At 37.8% G+C, this 20058-nt stretch overlaps 3 protein-coding genes across 6 annotated transcripts in view; 1 reads left to right on the top strand and 2 right to left on the bottom strand.

Annotated features, from left to right (window-relative positions):
* Window positions 1-20058, bottom strand: part of ACAT1 (acetyl-CoA acetyltransferase 1) — a 976528-nt gene that overhangs the window by 517799 nt on the left and 438671 nt on the right. The window lies entirely within an intron of this gene.
* CWF19L2 (CWF19 like cell cycle control factor 2) overlaps window positions 1-20058 on the top strand; it is an 808601-nt gene that overhangs the window by 516931 nt on the left and 271612 nt on the right. The window lies entirely within an intron of this gene.
* Window positions 1-20058, bottom strand: part of ELMOD1 (ELMO domain containing 1) — a 75438-nt gene that overhangs the window by 32604 nt on the left and 22776 nt on the right. For 2 of the 4 annotated variants that reach the window (XM_050758710.1, XM_050758714.1), the window contains exons 2-5: window positions 16135-16236; window positions 3677-3822; window positions 3511-3539; window positions 2568-2665 (exon numbers count right to left, since the gene is read on the bottom strand). In XM_050758710.1, coding sequence (XP_050614667.1) covers window positions 2568-2665; window positions 3511-3539; window positions 3677-3822; window positions 16135-16151 — 290 coding nt within the window. In that variant the 5' untranslated portion in view covers window positions 16152-16236. Of the gene's footprint in view, window positions 1-2567; window positions 2666-3510; window positions 3540-3676; window positions 3861-8766; window positions 8903-16134; window positions 16237-20058 lie in introns of all 4 variants that reach the window. The other 2 variants (XM_050758711.1, XM_050758712.1) reach the window with 2 other exon arrangements.

Genomic DNA, 20058 nt, shown 5'->3' with positions numbered 1-20058 from the left:
TAAATTCTTTAGAGTCATGTATTTTCTGTGGCTCAAAAATGGCTGAACATTGGCAATTGATACTCTCCAATCTAGTCTTTTGTCTTGTTCACTCACGGACTTTGAGCATGTTGCTGTGGTGTGGTGGTGGTCATTATAATCACTGTACATCATCATATTTTTTTCAGGGGTAAATGACATGCACAGATGTTAAATCTCAAGTTGAAGGCAACAGAACTTAGAACTGTGTACCTGCTCTAAACTTACAGGACAGTCAGACAGCCTAGGAGTACTGAACTTTAATAAAGTCGTATTCAATGAGTGGCTTTCATCATTACTTGTTAGCATAGCACCAAACAACTAGGTCAGATATTAAAATTTAGGAAAGGGCACCATAGCACTACTCACCCAGAAAGTCTATGTAGGATGGAGAAGAGAGTTAATTTTGAGGGAAAGAGGAGAATGGAAGGAATGCAAGAGGCAGGAATAAGGAAAGTCAATTAAATTTTCTCAGGTCGGGCGCGGTGTCTCACGCCTGTAATCCCAGCACTTTGGGAGGCAGAGGCAGGCGGATCACAAGGTCTGGGATTTGAGACAAGCGTGGCCAACATGGTAAAACCCCATCTTTACTAAAAATACAAAAATTAGCCAGATGTGATGGCACGTGCCTCTAGTCCCAGCCACTTGGGAGGCTGAGGCAGGAGAATCACTTGAACCCAGGAGACAGAGGTTGCAGTGAGCCTAAACTACACCATTGCACTCCAGCCTGGGTGACAGAGCAAGACTCTTGTCTCAAAAAAAAAAAAAAAAAAAAAAAAAATTAAAATAAATAAATAAATTTTCTCTTTCGTAATTTTTAGTGCCACCATAAGCAGCACTTAAAAAAAATGTAATTAAAACAAGCGAGGTTAATAGTAGTAACAGTTTGGTAAGTTACAAAGTGTTTCCCCATCTCTAAGCTATTTCTTTGTTTTCTCAGGAAAGTATTTAATTTTTTTATATCAAGCTTATCAATGTTACCCTGGAAAAAAAGGCATTAGAATCCACATGGAGATTAAAAAAAAAATACGACAGGTTGAGTAACCCTTATCTGACATGCTTGGGATCAGACGTGTTTCAGATTTTGGAATATTTGCATATACATAATGAGATATCTCGGGGATGGGACACAAGTCTAAGCATGAAATTCATTTGTGTTTCATATACACCTTATACACATAGTCTGAAGGTAATTTTATACAACATTTTAAATAACAGATGCAATCTGTCATACAAGGTCACCTATGGAATCTTCCACTTGGGGCATCCTGTCAATGCCCAAAAGTTTCAGATTTTGGATTTTCAGATTCGGGATCCTCAACCTGAACCTAAAAGGGTCTTTTTAAAAAATGAGAACAAGAGAATGGATGGCAAAGAAATGCTCTTGAATGCACCTTATATAACTTTCATAGAAAAGACATGCTACTAAATCTAATCCAATCTCTAAACATGATTATTACAGGACTCATATGTCCCTCTTGCCCAGTTGTAGTCTTAAATTTTTCGTTCAATCTTATTTATAATGAATTGCCTTCTTATCACCTTCCCAGAGGAATAAAATATATGTTAGAAGGTTTCAAAAAGACATTTACTATATAAGTAAATCAACCTTTGGTAGCGGAATAGGCAAAAGGCAGCTAATGAACTGAAGTGGCTGCCGAAGAACGCTATGGAGACCAGGTGAAAATGGAGTTTTTGTGACGAGCCCCTGGATAGCTAATATCTAAAATCCTTCCAAGACGGAGACCTATGCAAGTATGCTCTGAAATTCCCTTCAGCTACAGTTCCTGTAATTATTAATAAAAGCCTTTCTCAAAGGTAACATCTGAAGTTCTCAGACACGAACATCTAAAAGACAGTTTGATTATTACCAACCGAAAACCTTCTCTAAATATATCTGCGTTTGGAATTTATTCTACTCAGTGTCTTTAGTGTAAAATTTTACTGAAAAATTGCTGTACCCAGTGGAAAATATGAAGCTAATTTTAAATGTCACGAACATTGCCAAATGCATTTTAATACTTCCAAGATGAGAGGAATAAATTAGGAAGTTCTAAAGTCTTCATATAAAAACCATTTCTCCCTCCCACACATGCCTGTCTTCTTGACAAGCAGGTAGAAATGGTCTCCAAGATTCTCAGTCTGTCATAAAGTAATATTCATGAAGGAAGTGAAGGACTATTCTAGATGAAACAGAATCAGCTTAAGCACATTTACAATTTGAACATTTACTGTTAGTGTAAAACACAGGCATCAGATGGAGTGATTGCTGATGAATGGACTCATCTTTCTCTATCGGGGCACCCATCACATTTCTTACATTCATTGCATCTGAGGAGCATAAGCCACAAAGGAAGTACAAAGTTGCTGCCATTTACAAACATGAAAAAGGTACTTTTTTTCTCTATTCTTTATCTGAAAGTCAAAAAATGGCAGATGATTATTTTAGGGAGAGAGGGAGGGAAGAAAAGAGAGGGGACAGAGAAACACTAAATTTGTGGCCATATGACTTGTGTTCTGTACTTCTGACACAAGAAACATATTCTTACTGTGGATTTATGTCAGGATTAATTTTTTTCAGTTCCATGATATCTTCTATAGTTTTTTCAATAGCGTCAGGGTGAACACTCACAGAAGTCTGCAACAGCTGGAAAACATGTTTCAATCAGTTTTCTTTTCATTAACACCAGAGGCTTAATCAGTATCTACTGGGATACAGGCTTCAAGCATTCGCTTAAGCTTCTATATGAAGATTTAAGTTAAAAGCAAAAATTGATTTAGTGTACTTGAATTCTAATAAATTTCACGTTTTCACAATGGGGGTGGCAGTGCAATTTTCCTGATTACTTTAATCAGGAAAACACATACAATTTTTTTGGTTTTGTTCTTACCATTTTCCTGTTTCAAGCTACCTATATTGAAATGTAATATTTTCATTTCCTTGCCCAACATAGTTTCTATTGTTAATGGGCATTAAGTTTATGACTAAAGAGTGAGGCACATGGGGGAGATAGTCTTCAGGATGCCAAAATTAATAAGATCAAATTATCAAGAACCTTGAAAAAGAAAACAGGTTTTCTTTCTTATGTGGATGCTCCACTATGCTATAAAAGCTAGCGTAGTAGCTTCTTTGATATTATTGAAAAATCTTCAGTATAATGTTAAATGATTTCAATATTGAGGAAATAGTAGGGAGTTAATATTGTTCCCATGTTCAAGGAATATTTATTTTATGATGTGGGAAGAGGTATAAGAAAGGGTTCATTTGACAATAAAGTAATAAGTAGTTCACAAACCTGCCTAGAAATTCACATACAGTGGCTGTTCTCATGTAAATAGTACAGTGGTTTGTAATGGGCAAATGATTATTTCTTCTCAGTTGGCAGTTTTCCTAGCCAATGCTGTATTTTGGTTTCTTAGAATTTTCACTTCTTAGGATAGAGGTAAGCCTCCAAGTGAAAAAAAAAGCTGCTGAAAAATAATTTTACTTACCTTACTTTTAGAATCCCTCAGTGATGTTTCTGTGAAAGCAGTAACAAAAACAGTCATTCAAAGATTATCCTTTACACATGGTTTAGAATTACTACACTGAAAGATAACATTGTATCCTCTATCCTACCAACTCTACCTTTTGCTTACTTCTTTGTCTCAGGCTTACCGATTTTCATGGTTCTAGAAGCTCCTGGCTTGGTATTGTAACAGATCCGCTGTAGTTCACATCTTCCAGTTAGCTTCCTCATTACAAATTTCAGGCAGCGCCACAGAAATTTACAGTAAAAATACAGGCATACCTGGATCAACATTCTGTGAAAAACAAAAGACAGCACCCTTCCAATAGAACTCTGGAAGAAAAGAGAAAGCAGCCACCACCAGCAAGAAAAGAAGCCCGGGAGAAAATCGGGGTTAGAAAAATCACCTTATACTTAACATATGTTTCTAGTCCCATGCTACTTTATTTTGCAGTAGCTACACTTACTATGGCTGTAAGAAACTCCAGAATTTTCTATTCTAGTAAATTTGATATTCCAACAAACGGAGGATGAAGCATTAGAATCTTTTCTTTTCCCTCCTTTGCCTAAAAACATCTTGGAAATAAATGAGTGCCTTGAAAACAGAATCCTTTAATACTGCTTGTGTTTTAGGAGTCGCCCCTCCCTTTGATGGGGGGAAGAACATGCTTTACTCTTTTGCCTCCATGAACAGCCTCTCAGCTTGCCCTTCTCCATTTCCAGCCCCTCTCTAGTGCCCTCCTTACCCTCCACCAAACCCACTATTTGATTCTTCCCTTGCTGTCTCCCTCTGCTTTCCCTTAGGCATTGCAGACCTCCTTGAGGACTTGGTTGTGGCCACCTGCCTTTTCTGCCGACCTATCCTAACATTCCCTGACCTTGTCAGAAGCCCTTCTCATCAATTCACTGAACAAGCACCATTGACCTTTGATTTTCCTAGAGGTGACAACTTTCTGTGATTTAAATGTTTCAAAAACTCCTCTTGAGAAGTTTGTTCTTGGCTCTTGCTGAAGAAAGTTTTCTTTACTGTACACCATACCTCACTCCAGCAATACCTCAACAAATGACTAACTATATTGTCACCAGTCATGTCCTTATTCACACATCTATGGCCCATGTAAATCCATCTTTAATGATGACTTTTAATTTTAAAAATGTGAGTGCCTACTATTTCATGGTATGGTTCAGAATTTCAAAAATGACTCAAGCTTTAGTGGTAAAGAGGACTTATTATCTGGGAACTTATATATTCAACCTATCTTCTCTTTGTACTGTACAGTCCCAGGAGGCAGAATTATTTATATTACCTCCTTTTGGTGTTATTTGGAAAAGATTTTTCTTTATTATCAAAAGTTCACTAATTCCTTCCAGTTCTAAAATAAGGTGATGCGTGGTCACTCAGATATACTGGAGTAGTTAACTAGTAGCCTCCACAATGTGATCCACCCCTGAAAAAGAATCAAAACCTTGGCTGTGTTCCTTTCCTCAAATTGCTCTGGTTCCAATATCTTCAACAGCCTTGTGTTAAAAATAAAAACTCGAACAATCTGATTTGCACAAAGGCATGGGGTTTATACCTTATAAAGGAAATGGAAAGAAACAGTACAAAACAACCAAGCTGCTACACTGAGATAACATAATGGAATGTTTTGCAGGCAACAAGATTATGTCCTAGAATATCTAATAACATGAAAATGTCCATGATATGTTTATCAAGTAGAAAAAAAGTTAAAAAGAAATATGTATGGGATAATCCGCTTTTCCTTTAAAAACTAAAACAAAAAATTTTAATAGTATCCTATAAAGCAGGATATACAACAAAAATGTTAACAGTGGTATTCATTGGTAATAAAATAATCAGTAATTTTTATTTTCTTTTTTAAGAACATTTTTGTAACAAATATGTATTATTTTATTTAAAAAATGAAAATTATAACTAAAATTATGATACATAAAATGATCACCAAAAGCCATTATAAAAGTGCATATAAAATTTCCATGTATAGTCAGTACAAAGTCAACCAGATTCTGCTGAAAGACAAAAATGGATTTACCATATTGTAAAGCCTAACATTCAACTGTTCTAGTCAAATATATTCTAAGATTGGTTAGGATTTAGTTTAACAGCTTCCAAAAAAAAAAAAAAAAAACACCCCAAACAACAACAACAACAAAACCCAGGAGCCCTAAAAATAAATTTAGTGGGATATTTTAATTAAACAAGTGAGAAGATTTATAAAACCTCAGGGCTGGGCGTGGTGGCTCACGCCTGTAATCTCAGCACTTTGGGAGGCCGAGGTGGGTGGATCACGAGGTCACGAGGTCAAGACCATCCCGGCCAACATGGTAAAACCTCTCTACTAAAAATACAAAAATTAGCTGGGTAGGTGGTGCATGCCTGTAGTCCCAGCTACTCAGGAGGCTGAGGCTGGAGAACTGCTTGAACCCAGGAGGTGGAGGTTGCAGTGAGCCCAGATCGCACCACTGTACTCCAGCCTGGCGACAGAGAGTCTCTGTTTCAAAAACAAGCAAATAAAAAAACCTCAGCTTGCTGTCTTGGAAAATGTTTTTCATTTTCTAACTACTGGATAGCTATGCCAAAAAAAAAAAAAAAAAAAAAAAATTGAGCAATACCTTGTTAACTGGTCCCCAGCCAAATGGTAATGATATTCAGTACTGGGATATATATGTATATACATTCACATATTAATATATACTATTAATTACTAAGTCAAAGATAAAAGCTTTCCCTAATATCTGTTCCATGTGCAATTTTCAGGGAAGTCCACCCCATCTGTGGGCTTGCAGCTCAACAGAAGCTACCTTTTCGTGTGGCAGAACTCTAGCACAAGTGAAACTATGTGATAATCCAGTTCTGTTTGTACTAAATCTTCCTAGAGAAGAGGACCCTTATGATTGTTCCTGGAGTGTCTCCGTATTCTTCCTATTCAGGTTCCAAGGCATCAAATAGAGCTTCAATTAAGCTACAAAATGTTTTCCCTGTGACCTCTGTATCAGGTCTACACAAAAAGGAGGCTTGAGACCTAGAAGTGTCATCCTAAGTGGCAGGAAGTGTCCATATATAGAGTTACCTACGGCCCAACTCTAATTTCTCCCACTGGCCTCCTTGTGTATGAGGAAAATGGCTGTGTTACTGTTTTGCATCAAGACAGTCTTACATCAAAAGGAAGAAAAGACATCACATTCTGTTTGCTTTTATCTTTTTAAAAAACTTCCTTGACGATGCTCATACTGTCAAAGACATGAAAGCCAGGAGAAATCCACAGTGGGGGTTAAGGATGAAGCATTATTTCTTAGGGTTCACCACTCTGAGGTAAATCACATCTCTCTCACATAGTCATAAACAATTTCAATTATGCACATTTCAATTATGAAATGATATCTATATGCTGCTTGCTCTTTCATAATTCCTGGGCCAACAGGACCTGATAATGCTACTTACTACCCAAGAAATATTCTATTTTCTCCCCTTATTTTTCTAATAGACCAATAAGCCCACAAATATTTAATTAAAACCTCAGCTTGCTATGCCAGGTACCATATTTTCTTGCTATGCTAGTTACTATATTCTTTTTAATCCAGATCATCAGATCAAATTATGTTTTGACAGGTGTAATTTATTTTGTGTGTAGGTTATAAACCTGGCCCAGGCACATCATGGTCAGAGACGGAAACACCAGGGTGATCCCTTACTCTGGAAACAATATACAACTTGCTTCCTTATAAAAGGACCAACTCCTCAAAACCTCCACTTGAGCAACTCAGGCTGCCATCAAATACTGCCAGGAGCTCACTTCTTAAATTATGTGGACCTATTTAAGTCCCTAAATCACAAAGTTTATGGAAAAAAACTGCTGAGCATCAAAAGCAGAACAATAAAAATGATTAACTATTTTTAGAGAATGTTTTATTGGCTTGACATGTTTACCTTTAAAAGGAAGCAATTAAGAAATAGATCTGTAAATGCTCTTGAGCTAATCCGTGGTTGTTTAGGAAAGAAAGGAAGAAAGAGAGAAAGAGAGAAAGAGAGAAAGAAAGAAAGAAAGAAAGAAAGAAAGAAAGAAAGAAAGAAAGAAAGAAAGAAAAAAGAAAAAGAAAGAAAGGAAGAAACGAAGGAAGGAGAGAAGGAAGGAAAGAAGGAAGGAAGGAAGTAAAAAGGGGAAGGGGAAGGAGAAGGGGAGACGGAAGGGAAGGTAGAGACAAGAGGGAAGGGCGGAACAGGAGGGAGGAACAGGAGGGAGAGAGGAAGGAAGAGAACAAGGAAGGGAGAGAGAAAAGGTGTATCTGTTTCTTATTTGAGTTTAAGGCTTTGGGGATTCATTGTACCCTTTCCTCCTTTCAATTACATTTGTTTTATGCCCTTTTTTTTTTTTTTCATGACTGCATGCTTTGGGAGGAGGCATTTCAAATGCACCTGTGAGACAGAACCCACGTACTCTCTCTTGCACCAGCACTAATCTCCACCTCCTGTTTCACCCCCTCTTCACCTCCTGAACCCTCTGCTCAGAGGGTTTATGATTCTGCTCCTTTTCCTTCCAGGCTGAATCAGGAAACCAATGAGATTAGTTTTAATTGGGCAATATTGGCTTTTCTTCTTCATAACGTTAGACTTAGTTTTCTTCATTTTGATGGAAGATTCTTGACTCACTACTACAAAAATCTGTTAAGATTTTGTAGGAACAACAATTAAATCCTCAAGACTAGATGGAGAAAATACTGATCACCACCTCCTCTTTCTAACAACTACATGCATAGGCAGCAGTTTTTTGTTTATTTCTGTTTTTTAACCACAGCTTTTTGATAGTGTTCCAAAAAGAGCTACTGTAGCTTCCTAAGACAAATGCCTTGCTTCAACACTGGGAGAATCTGATTCAATAATAAGAGCTACTACACATGCTCCATTTCCAATCTTTTCTGTTACTACCTTTTATTAATATGCTGCAGAGTGATGTTTATGGCTGAGTTCACAGCGGTGTTCTTCCATAAAGCAATCATGATCACGTTTATTATTTAACATTCATTCTCTAGTTTGAACCAGAATAGCCACCCAATGTAAATTATTCGAAATGGATCATATCTCTGCTACCAAATAAAAACAACCTCCTGTCTTGTGGCACTTTGTTAGAGGAATCCATTCAGGAGGGATGGGGCCTCCGAAACAGGAAATGCACCTAAAACCATGTAGCCCCTTGCCTGTGGGGTGAGGGGGTGTGGGTACCTGTAATGCAACACTACTCCATCATCTTAAATTTGTGACTCTGACGTCTTCTTTTGGAACAATAAGAGAAAAGTGGCTTATTTTGAACAGTTTCAATGAATGTGCTAATGAAAGTTAATTCTTGCTTGAAGAAATCCTGTAATAAATAAAAAGTACACTATTGTTGATGAAAGATACGTACAAAAATAATCACCGTTCTTGGTTCAAACCACACTTTCCCAAATGAAACACTTTTCATCTAAACACCATAGAGAAGAGCAAGTGGCTCAATGTCCCCAGCAGTTCATTTAGTTGCTCCATTGAAGTTCCTAAGCAGGGGCACTGACAATCAGCTGAGAATTAACTTATCAGTAGGTACTTTGCCGAGTAAATAGGACCATCTCTCTAAGAGCTCTCTGCTAGGAAGAGAGGCAGCAGAGGACTTGGTACATGAACTGGAAATGTGAAATCACACAAACAAACCATCCGTGGGTCTCTAGGAAAACAAGAGTGCTTCCTTCCTATAGAGCAGGTGAGAGGTTCCAAGATCCCATGCCCAGATAGCGTGGGGCCCTATGGTTTTTTTCCATTATTCTTTTTCTGAAGAGATGACACTAACTTCCGAACCGTAAAAATTAAGGGGATTGGGGGGTATATATCTATCATGGATCAATGTGATTCAAAACTATACTGCTGTAGCAAAGGGCACTCTTTTTATAATACATTCCAGGGAAATTGTATCTGAGGCCTTACAGAGCACTAGCTGATTGTGTAACAATTAAAATAAATAAATTATAGTGTAACCCTTTCCTTTCAAAGAAAAGGAGGTACAGGTTTCTCTTAATTTATTAACGACATCATTATTCAACTAAAATTTTGATGCATAAATACACTTTATAAGATTTATTTCTATTTATTTATTTTTCAAGACACAGTCTTACTCTGTTGCCTAGGCTGAAGCAGTCTCAGCCTCTCTGGGCTCAGGTGGTCCTCCTACCTCAGCCTCCTGAGTAGCTGGGACTACAGGTGTGCGCCACCATGCTCGGCTAATTTTTGTATTTTGTATAAAGACAGGGTCTTGCTGTGTTGCCCAAGTTGGTCTTGAACTCATGGGCTCAAGCAATCTGCCCACCTCAGCCTCCCAAAGTGCCAGGATTACAGGGATGAGCCACTGTGCCTGGCTACAAGATTTATTTTTTAAAATCAGGTTATTTTTTACTCTTTGGATAATATTTTTATTGACTTATTTATAAGGAGAAGCAATGAACACATTATAACACATTATACTTTGACATTTTAAAAGTATTTAAATGCAACCTCAAATATAAACTTTTATTGGTAATTATTTTTAAGGCAACTCAAATTAAGTAAATATATAAATAAAGGAAAGTCATCAAAGGTATTTATTCATGCTCCATCATCCATTATAGGGTTCAAAATATTCTATAGGGGATAAGAAATAGGCCCGTTATTATTATAAATTTGCTACATAATATAATTCAAAAAAATTTAAACAACCCAGTTAGAGGACATGCTCAGTATTGTGAACAAATTCATTTTTGTTAAAGATCTAAAGCAGCTGAAAGAAAGAGATTTGAAATGAGTTGGGGGAAAATGAAAAATGATAATTGAAAGGTATTTCAATTTATTTTATTTATTCCTTCATAGAACCAAACACAAAATTAGACTGACTATGCAGTACAGAAGAAATGAGAGTGGGAAATATGGCGGTGGAAAAAGTGAACATGAGTCAAGAACTGATTTTCGCAGCAAGCCATATGACCTCCCTGTCCACAAGGAGCTTATAGTCTAGCAAGGAAAAGGACAATAAAAACAAAACATTGAAAAACAGTGTGACAGTTCTATAAAAGAAAAACACCCAGGGTGTTGGAGAGGCAGAGGAGAGAGAGAGAGAGTACATTCCTCTGAGGTTGGACAGGAAAGTCAACTTCGCCATCCCACAAGGACAGCCAGAAACAGTCTGGAAAATCAGCGTGCCTTCCTTGCTTCAGAACAAAAGTGAAAATTCCAGTGAGCATGTTCTCACTCATAGGTGGGAACTGAACAATGAGATCACTTGGACACAGGAAGGGGAACTTCACACACTGGGGCTTGTTGTGGGGTGGGGGGAGGGGGAGGGATAGCATTAGGAGATATACCTAATGTAAATGACGAGTTAACGGGTGCAGCACACCAACATGGCACATGTATACATATGTAACAAACCTGTACGTTGTGCACATGTATCCTAGAACACAAAGTTAAAAAAAAAAAATTCCAATGAGTAAATGAATGAAATTCAAACTAACATTTATTGAGTGCCCATGGCTTTCGGTTATATTGCTCATGCTCTGTGGGAAGAGCTTAATAAACAGCGAAGTGGCCAAAGAGTTGGCCCTGAAAAGCTGAGAGAAAGCCAAGGGGTGGGAGAGCTGGAATGTACGTGATCCAGCTCCCAGAAGATCTCCGACAACAGCTTGAGGGCAATGGGCAGACTTTGGGAAGGTCACCTACAGGAGATTGCCTAGAAAAAGATGCAGGTTAACATATTTCAGTGAGAGTGTGGACACAGCTTTTGTTTGTTTTAATGTAGGGAGCAAAATAATTTAAAATATATGTGTGTGTATATATGTACATATTTGTGTTTATATATATGTATGTGTCATATATAAGCACACATACATGTACAAATATACGTGCATACATGTACGTACCATAAAAAAGAGAACACTACAGCTGAAAGTACCAGTCTACAGTGAGAGAGGTATTTGGATGCATAGGCCATAAGCGTTCCCCTTTTTAGGACTTAGCTTCTATATCTTATAAGCTCAGTCAATGCCTCAAGCAATGCTAATCAAATTCTGGAACAACTACATGTTCCCGCACCTTCTGCTCTTCAAAAACAATGGAAAGTGGGTCATGCTGAATAAAAAGTTTGACTAACTTGTCTGGAAGTCAGACTTGGAGTCTAGTCCCAATTTGCCTCTATGAACTATGAGACTTTGGAAAGGTTACTTTGCTTCTCTGGGTTTCTTCTTTCTCACACATAAGGTGAAGGGATTGGAGTAGATTTCTGGTTCTAAGAGAAGGCCAGACGTATTACAAGGGGAAAAGATTTTTTTATCCAATTTTCCTTTCTCTTTGAGGTGCTCTTTAAGTCAGGGTGAAAACGTTGCCATGCCCTGGGCTGCTTTATGCTGTGCTTGCAAAGGTGACCAAGAACTGCTCCTAACTTGATTTTTGCAACTCGTCTTCTACTCACCCCAAACAGGGTCTACATCTAACAAACTTGGACCTAGTGCTTATGGCATCAGTCATGCCTTCTTGGCCTTGTTTATAGCATCCCACATCTTCCATCTTTATTTTAAAATATTAAAATCCTAGTCCTTCCTTTCTCTTAACATTGTCTCAAGGAAGTGTTTTGTGAATATTCCTTCACAAAATGTCTGTAACCTGTCACTGATCGCATTCCTTTATATATCTTAGTTTTGTATGCATACGCCTCGGCTCTTACCAGGTGGTGTGTTACTTTGGAACAAAGACATCTCACATTCATTTATTTTTGAGATGGAGTTTTGCTCTGGTTGCCCAGGCTGGAGTACAGTGGTGTGATCTCGGCTCACGACAACCTCCGCCTCCCGGGTTCAAGAGATTCTTCTGCCTCAGCATCCCTAGTAGCTAGGATTACAGGCACCTGCCACCATGACCAACCAATTTTTGTATTTTTAGTAGAGACGGGGTTTCACCTTGTTGGCCAGGCTGGTCTTGAACTCCTGACCTCCGGTGATCCGCCTGCCTCAGCCTCCCAAAGTGCTGGGATTACAGGTATGAGCCACCATGCCTGGCCCTCACATTCATTTTTGAATCACCCACAATACCTCACAGTAGGCTCACAGTAATGGGGTAATGTGATACAAACATGAGAAACAGCTCGGAAGTCAAAAAGGCCTGCATTCAAACATCTGTGTGCCTTTGTTTAAGTCACTTAACTTTACTAAGCCTCCTTGTCCTCCTTTGTAAAATGGGATATTATGTCTTACTAATTACATTTGCTATGAAGAGAGAATAAAAGTGGCATAAATACTTGCATTATTAGCTACGAATGCACACTAAATGAATTAGTGGACCAAGATATTAATCAAGTATGAATGACTTAAAAATCCAATTCGTAGTTATTTTTGCTGATTGTAAGCCTTTATTTACCTAATCATACTAGAAAAATAGGTTTTTCCCTCGATTGCCTCAAAGTTGGGACATGGGATAAGTGTGCTGTATTGCTCAGTTCCTCCCACAGAGGTTTGAGCTTGGCAGATATTTTCCTTTCCTCTTTTCTGCTGGAGGAAGGAAAATATGAGGTGAGATCCAGGGCCAAGAAACAGATTCTGAGACTGGAACAGTTGGAAGCAATGATTTATATGGGGGACTTTAAAATTTTCCTTTATTAATTTCCAGAATTAATCATGTTCTGGTAACTTTAAAAAATATACCCTCAATAACTAAATCCCAATGAGGGAAAAGATCTTCAGCACAAGTCTTCAGACTTCTCTGTAATACACATTAACTGAATTAAAGTTAGTAAAATATATTACAAAAATGAAACCCTAAGCTTTTGTTCTAGCTGGGACTTAAAAAAATGTTCCTTCTTTTTCTGATCACATGTAGGTATGTTTTGTTATCCATGTTATTCCATGTTTTCTTTTTATTTTCTTTTTTTGTTTTTGTTTTTGTTTTTGTTTTTGAGATGGAGTCTCACTCTCTCGCCAGGCTGGAATGCAATGGTACGATCTTTGCCCACTGCAACTTCCGCCTCTGTGGTTCAAGTGATTCTCCTACCTCAGCCTCCTGAGTAGCTGGGATTACAGGCATGTGTCACCACACCCAGTTAATTTCTGTATTTTTAGTAGAGACAGTTTCACTATGTTGGCCAGGATGGTCTCAATCTCTTGACTTCGTGATCCACCTGCCTAGGCCTCTCAAAATGCTGGGATTACAGGCATGAGCCACCACGCCCAGCTTCATGTTTTCTTTTCATGCACATCATGGCTAAAGTCAGATTGGATGATTTGGGGATATATATCCAAGATCCCATTTCTATCCTCAATTTAAAATACACACTTTAGCCAGGTGTACTAATCGAATAGCATTTGTTCCTTATATTTCATGTAATTTTTGACATAGATTGAATATTTTCTCTATTCCTTTATGCTCTGAATATTTATACCATTAATATATCTGATGGCAGCAATTGGGTATCATGTATCTTAAATGTGGATCAAAATCCATTTTTTCCCACAACCTGGTTTCTCTAAGGTTAACCTAATTTCTTCTGGGACTGTGCATGGAGCATTTCATTCTAGAGCATCTCAGAAGTTGACAGATTAATCACTGCGTGGGCTTTTAAACAATGCTGAATTCTTCCCTGTGAAAATCAGCTCCTCATTCTCCATAATACATTTGCTGAGCTCAGGAACTAACACCTGATTCATTCAGGCTTTGCTTACATAACCTTCTCTCTGGTTCAAATGAAAAGATCGCCAAAATCGTCCAACATCTGTGGAAATGGACTACAGAAAATAAATCAACTAAAGAAGGGAAATGATCAAGTTTCCTTTTATTATTTCTAAACCAATGGTCAATGAAAATCCTCAAGTTTCTGTTTTAATGTACAATCTGTTATCCTAGCTTTAGTTTCACATAGATAATCAATGCCATATAATATTTATAAAATATACACTCCAAGTTACATGAAAAAAATGTTTATCAGAACACGTAACTAATAGGGATGTGTTGGTTCTGTAACCCTTGGTGCTAGTCTATGCAAAATTACAGTGGTATATTTTCACTGTACCAGTTCCAAATCATCAACACAAATTAATTTAAAAATATACTCTCTACTAAACATGTTGCACCTATTCAGTTTAACAATAAAACTAACAGAACCAAAAGCTACTATTTTTCCTAAAATGACTGGTTTTGAGGTGGCTCGAGTTTTTCTAAAACAAATGAGACACTGAGGAAGAAACTGAGTAGCACAAGGCTTGGCAACCTCACCACCATCATCACCACTTTTACAAAGGAAGCTCCTAAATTCTAAGCTTCATCTCACACTAAAGCTTTCTGTTAACAGGATTCCACAGCTGAAAGACCCCATGTTTACATTCAGGAGGTGTGCACAAATGCCAAATTTTCATGAATATAGAGATAGGTCAGTTAATTACCATGACAACCAAGAACATATTAGGTCAAATACTTGGCTGGCAAATGTCCTCGTGATTTTCAAATACTATATTTTTACACAACTGAGATCAATACTATTCTGTACAATAAAACAAATGCTGATGCCTGTAAATTGTTCACAGTAATCTCCTGAGAGGTTTTCACAATTCTAAGATCCAGTAAACTACCAGTAGCTGCCTCAAAACCCAGTGAATCCTACACAAGCTGATCTGGGTGCTCCGGAAACAACAATGGAACCAAAACCACTGGAGGGGGGCCGGGGGGTATCTTAAATTATGGCCATTGAAGGAGTCAAACCATTTCTTAAAAGATGCAAGTCTATTAATTTGCTTAGAAAACACAAGCCCCAGTGAAAGACAAGAACGTGTAACAGAGGAAAGTCACCATCTTGAGGAAAAGGAGCCCGATCTTCTGGAAAGTGGGCTGTATTTTCTCACATTCAGGACCTAAGTTTATTTTGCCGTATTTTAATACTATGCAAAATTTATCTGGGAATTCCATTAATAGACAACTGAAGGGCAGTCAATACTCTTGAAAATAATTATAACTTTAGGTCCAGCCAAATGGTTTTCAAAACTAAAAAAAGATCACCCCAAACATACCAATGTATGGCAAACTCTGTCCAGCACAGTCTTCAGGGAACCAACAATTGATACAAATTTCAGAGACATCACTGAGGTAAGAAGAGTGGAAGCTTAGAACATATAGTTTGACCCCCACAAAATTTTCAAATGCCCGTATGGATTGGCCAGCCACCCAAAATCTAAATTAAAGGATATTTAAAAGGACACTTATTTCCAGAAAATGATTTTGCACAAATTGTATCAAGTGATTCATTGACAGCTATTTCCTTAAACCTTTCAGGCCAGCGGTGTACCATTGTGCAGAGACAGGGCACCAGGGCTGTCTCAAGTGCTTTTGTGCCCACACTCTCTCACTATCTACAAGTGCTCTGTCTTGTCATCAACACATACATAGAGTTAGCAGAGGAATTTTGTGGCCAAGTTATTCTTGGCAAAAATGCAATGCTATTTCACAGACTCTTAGGAGAGCTGGTCACAGGATCACAAATGATGACTGGTAATACTACCCTAACCAGTGAGGAGGTTTCTCCACTGCAGAGGGCCTGGCCAGGGAACCGCAAACACATACCTCAGGAAGTGCTTCATGGTGCCCGTGTTGACTGTCCAGATACTATACGAACTGTCCTCAAGTAATTGCTTCCAAATTTGCCTTTGTCAAAGTAAGCGTCAACTGTGGGAAGAAATTAGATATTAGGTATATTTACTAATAAGGCTGGAAGCTGCAAAGCAAAAATTTCTGCTTACTGAGGTAAGCAGGTAACATGCCAGCCACCCAGAACATTATCAACGGAACTGTCCACAGAGCAATGCAATTCAATGGATGGAGATTACAGTTATAGACTTTGGCTTTATAATTATATTAATACAATTAGCCTTTCATTTTAAGTCACTTGCTGGAATAATTATGAATTTCATGAGCAATCTCTGCAATATTAAGCTTTTCCTTTATTTTGAGTATTGTTCCTATATCTTTAGGAATAGTATTCATAAGAAAAATAAAAATGAAGAACAATAAAATTAACCATCTGGATTTCCAGATATCCAATAGTCCAAAATCTGGCGGCCCCAACTTTGTAGAAGTACAACTCAAAAATAACTGGAACCAACTAATTTTAAGATAAAAGATAACTGTTAAAGAGCTCAAGCTCAAGAATAACTTAAAGAGCAAGATACTACAAAGAAATGAATGATGCCCCAGGCCCCGTTGTCTTTTGGCACAGTGAACAGAGCAGTGGGATTTGATATTTGCATGGCACTTTTTGGTTTATGATTTGCTTTCACAAAGTGTATATCAGGTTATCAGCCTTCTTCCTTTTGATAAGGAGGACACTAGGAGCAGCCTACAAAGCAGTAAGTTAGGATGAGAGGGGATAAAACAGACTACAGAAGAGAGAGTGTCTGCAAGTGGAGAGAAGTTATCTCATGAGAAAAGAGACAAATGGAACATCCACTGCAGCAGCAATGCAAGGAAACGAATCTACATTCGAAAAAGAGCTGCAGGCAGAGACACATTGCCAACTAGAACAGCCCAGAGTGTGGGAACTCATACTTAGCTCGAATAAAAGCTGGTCTCTTATTTAACACATTTATTTCTGTAAATATTCCATACATGCTTGAAAAAACTGTCTATACACCAATTTAAGACTGTGGTTGCTTTTGGGAAGAGAGGTGGGGTTTAGGATTGGAAGGAGAAAAACGATCTTCTTAACTTTGTGTGTTTTATTTCTTAAAATATATCTGAGGAGAAATAAAAGGAAAAATAACGTTTATTCATTTTGAGTGGTGGGAACATATATTATCCTTTGTACTTTTGTGGCTTTTATAAATGAATCCAAATTTTAATTTAATTTAGTTAGTTCCCACCAACACTCAGATCATAGTTTCTAATATATTCAACAATAAAAGCATCTAGGGGACATTAGGGAAATGGTTGATTCTAAAGCTGGGTTAGGGCAAGGTGAACCCGAAGCATCTTGCAGCACAAGAAAGTCAAGAAGTGCTCAAGGTAAACAAAATAGATGTGTGTCAAATAAACACAGCAGCCAACTGAAAGAACTCCCAATGGTCAAATAATTGATGTAGCTACTCTGCCCTCAAGTAGGTTGAGCAGGCGAGGTGCCCTGGCTCATGACTGTAATCCCAGCATGTGCACATGCAAAGCCCTAAAGGCAAAAGAATGCACAATATCTATAAGAGATAAAGTTCCAATATGACTTAGTGTGGTGCTCAGTGAGAGGGATGGGAAAAATAGTGATGGCAAGATATGGAAAAGCAAGTAGGGTCAGATCAAGAAGGCTTAGTAAGTAATGTTGAAGTTTGAACCTTATCTCAAGAGCAATAAGGAACTATTGAAAGTGTTCAAGCTGAGATGTGACGAGATCAGATCTCTAGTTTAAAAAATATACTCTGACTCCAGCCTGGGCGACAGAGCGAGACTACGTCTCAAAAAAAAAAAAAATACTCTGGGCCAGGCATGGTGGTTCATGCCTGTAATCCCAGCATTTTGGGAGGCTGAGGCAGGTGGATCACGAGGTCAGGAGATCGAGACCATCCTGGCCAACATGGTGAAACCCCATCTCTACTAAAAATACAAAAATTAGCCGAGTGTGGTGGTGTGCACCTGTAGCCCCAGCAACTCAGGAGGCTGAGGCAGAAGAATTGCTTGAACCCAGGAGGCGGAGGTTGCAGTGACCCGAGATCGCATCATTGCACTCCAGCCTGGGCAACAGAGACTCCGATTCAAAACAAAACAAAACAAAACACTCTGATTGTAATATGAAGAATAAATTGTAATATGAGGAATAAATCCTATACCTAAAATTATAGGTATAGGATACCATCTACAAACTTGTTGCAATAACCCAGGCAAAGGTAATAATGGCTAAGGCAATGGACAGACAGAGGTGTGAAAGATATTAGAGAGAGTTAAAAGGTAGACTTGATAGGACCTTTGTTAATTGATTGATTGGGGGATGGTTGGTAAAGGAAAAGGGGGAGTTGAACATTATGCCCATGTTTGTGGCCAGCAACTGGATAGACAGCAGAATTATTCATTAAGATATGATATTTTGGAGAAGCACATTTGGGGATTTGGGTGTACAAAAGGTCTTTGGAACATTTTTAGTTTTCAGGACAAAGTGGTAGAATAAAGATTCATGGATCTGAAGGTCAGGAAGACAGGTCGGAAACAAAGATTTGGGCTTCCTCAGCATGTAGATGGTAATTAAAACCATAGTTCAGAAGGAATTACTAAATAAGTAGCATATATGACACTTGTTCATAACAAAAGCTCTTTGTCATTAGAATACGATTGAAAAAGAATTCTCATGCAACTAAGGTAGTAAAGAATGGATTGCATTTTAAAAATAGTTTTTCTAAATTTTTAAGAAGTCTGTCCCCTTAAGTGGTTTGATTTCAGTTAGCTATACAATTGGTTTACCTAAAAAAAATTTTATTTCTTAATGATGCGAGATAAGTGAAATAATACTTCAACTCCCCACTCTTTACATAATAGTTCTTGAATTTATCCCTTGTAAAAACTTCTTGAATGCTTATGTGTCCAACATTGTGCTGAGTAATGCAGCACAGTTTAATACAGTAAAAGAGCCTTACAATTAAGAGAAAATTTGGCAAATATGGCAGGGAGTGTGCATGGTGGTTAAGAGCACAAGTTTTGGAGACAAAGTTCTGGTCTGGGATCTACCACTAGCCAAGCGGCAGCCTTAGACAAGTTGCTTGACCTCCCTAGGATTAAATGGGGTAAGTAATTAAATGAGCTTGTAGGATTGTTCTAAGGATTAAATGAACCAAAGCATGTAAGGCACTCAGCATAGTTACAGGTATTTAATATACATTCAGTGAGTAGCATTTATTATTAGTATTATTATTTTGTCATTCTTACTGTGTTCTCCTCTAAAGTAAAAGATCATTTTGTCAAGTGAAGAATCACTTAGGAGAACAGTTAAAATAAAGTCTCGCAAGTTGATGTGACCTGAACTGGGATGATGACTGTTGGGAGGGAGAGAATTGAACAGAAGTAAAAAAATATTTAGATGGTAGAATCAATTGGACTTACTGATTGAATGGGAAAAGTGAAGGGAAGGAAAATAACCATTAGTTCTAATTGTCTGTCCCCCAAACAGGAAACAAAGATAACAATTAGATCTCATTATCTGTCCCCCAAAGAGGAAACACTAAAAATGGCTTTGGGTGGCAGAAGAAGCCTGTGCGAATGCTATTTAACTCATTATTCACAGGATATTCATTAAATAATTATGCTAAATGTTTTATATAGAAAACAAAAACTTACTGTTCATTTTTAAAGTCAAATAGCTTTGTTTTAAAGGAGACCCACTTGTTAATGGTCCATTTACTATTAATTAGACAATCTGTGTTTAGCAAATCATGGCTGTGTGTGTGATATTCTGAGCCCACTATTGATAAGAAATGCCCTTCGCATTATTATTTTTCCATGAGTGGTACTGAGTTCATC

Source organism: Macaca thibetana, chromosome 14 (assembly GCF_024542745.1).
Source record: "Macaca thibetana thibetana isolate TM-01 chromosome 14, ASM2454274v1, whole genome shotgun sequence".
Lineage (NCBI taxonomy): Eukaryota > Metazoa > Chordata > Mammalia > Primates > Cercopithecidae > Macaca > Macaca thibetana.
Note: the sequence above shows the minus strand (reverse complement) of the source record. Positions and strands in the feature narration are given on the sequence as shown.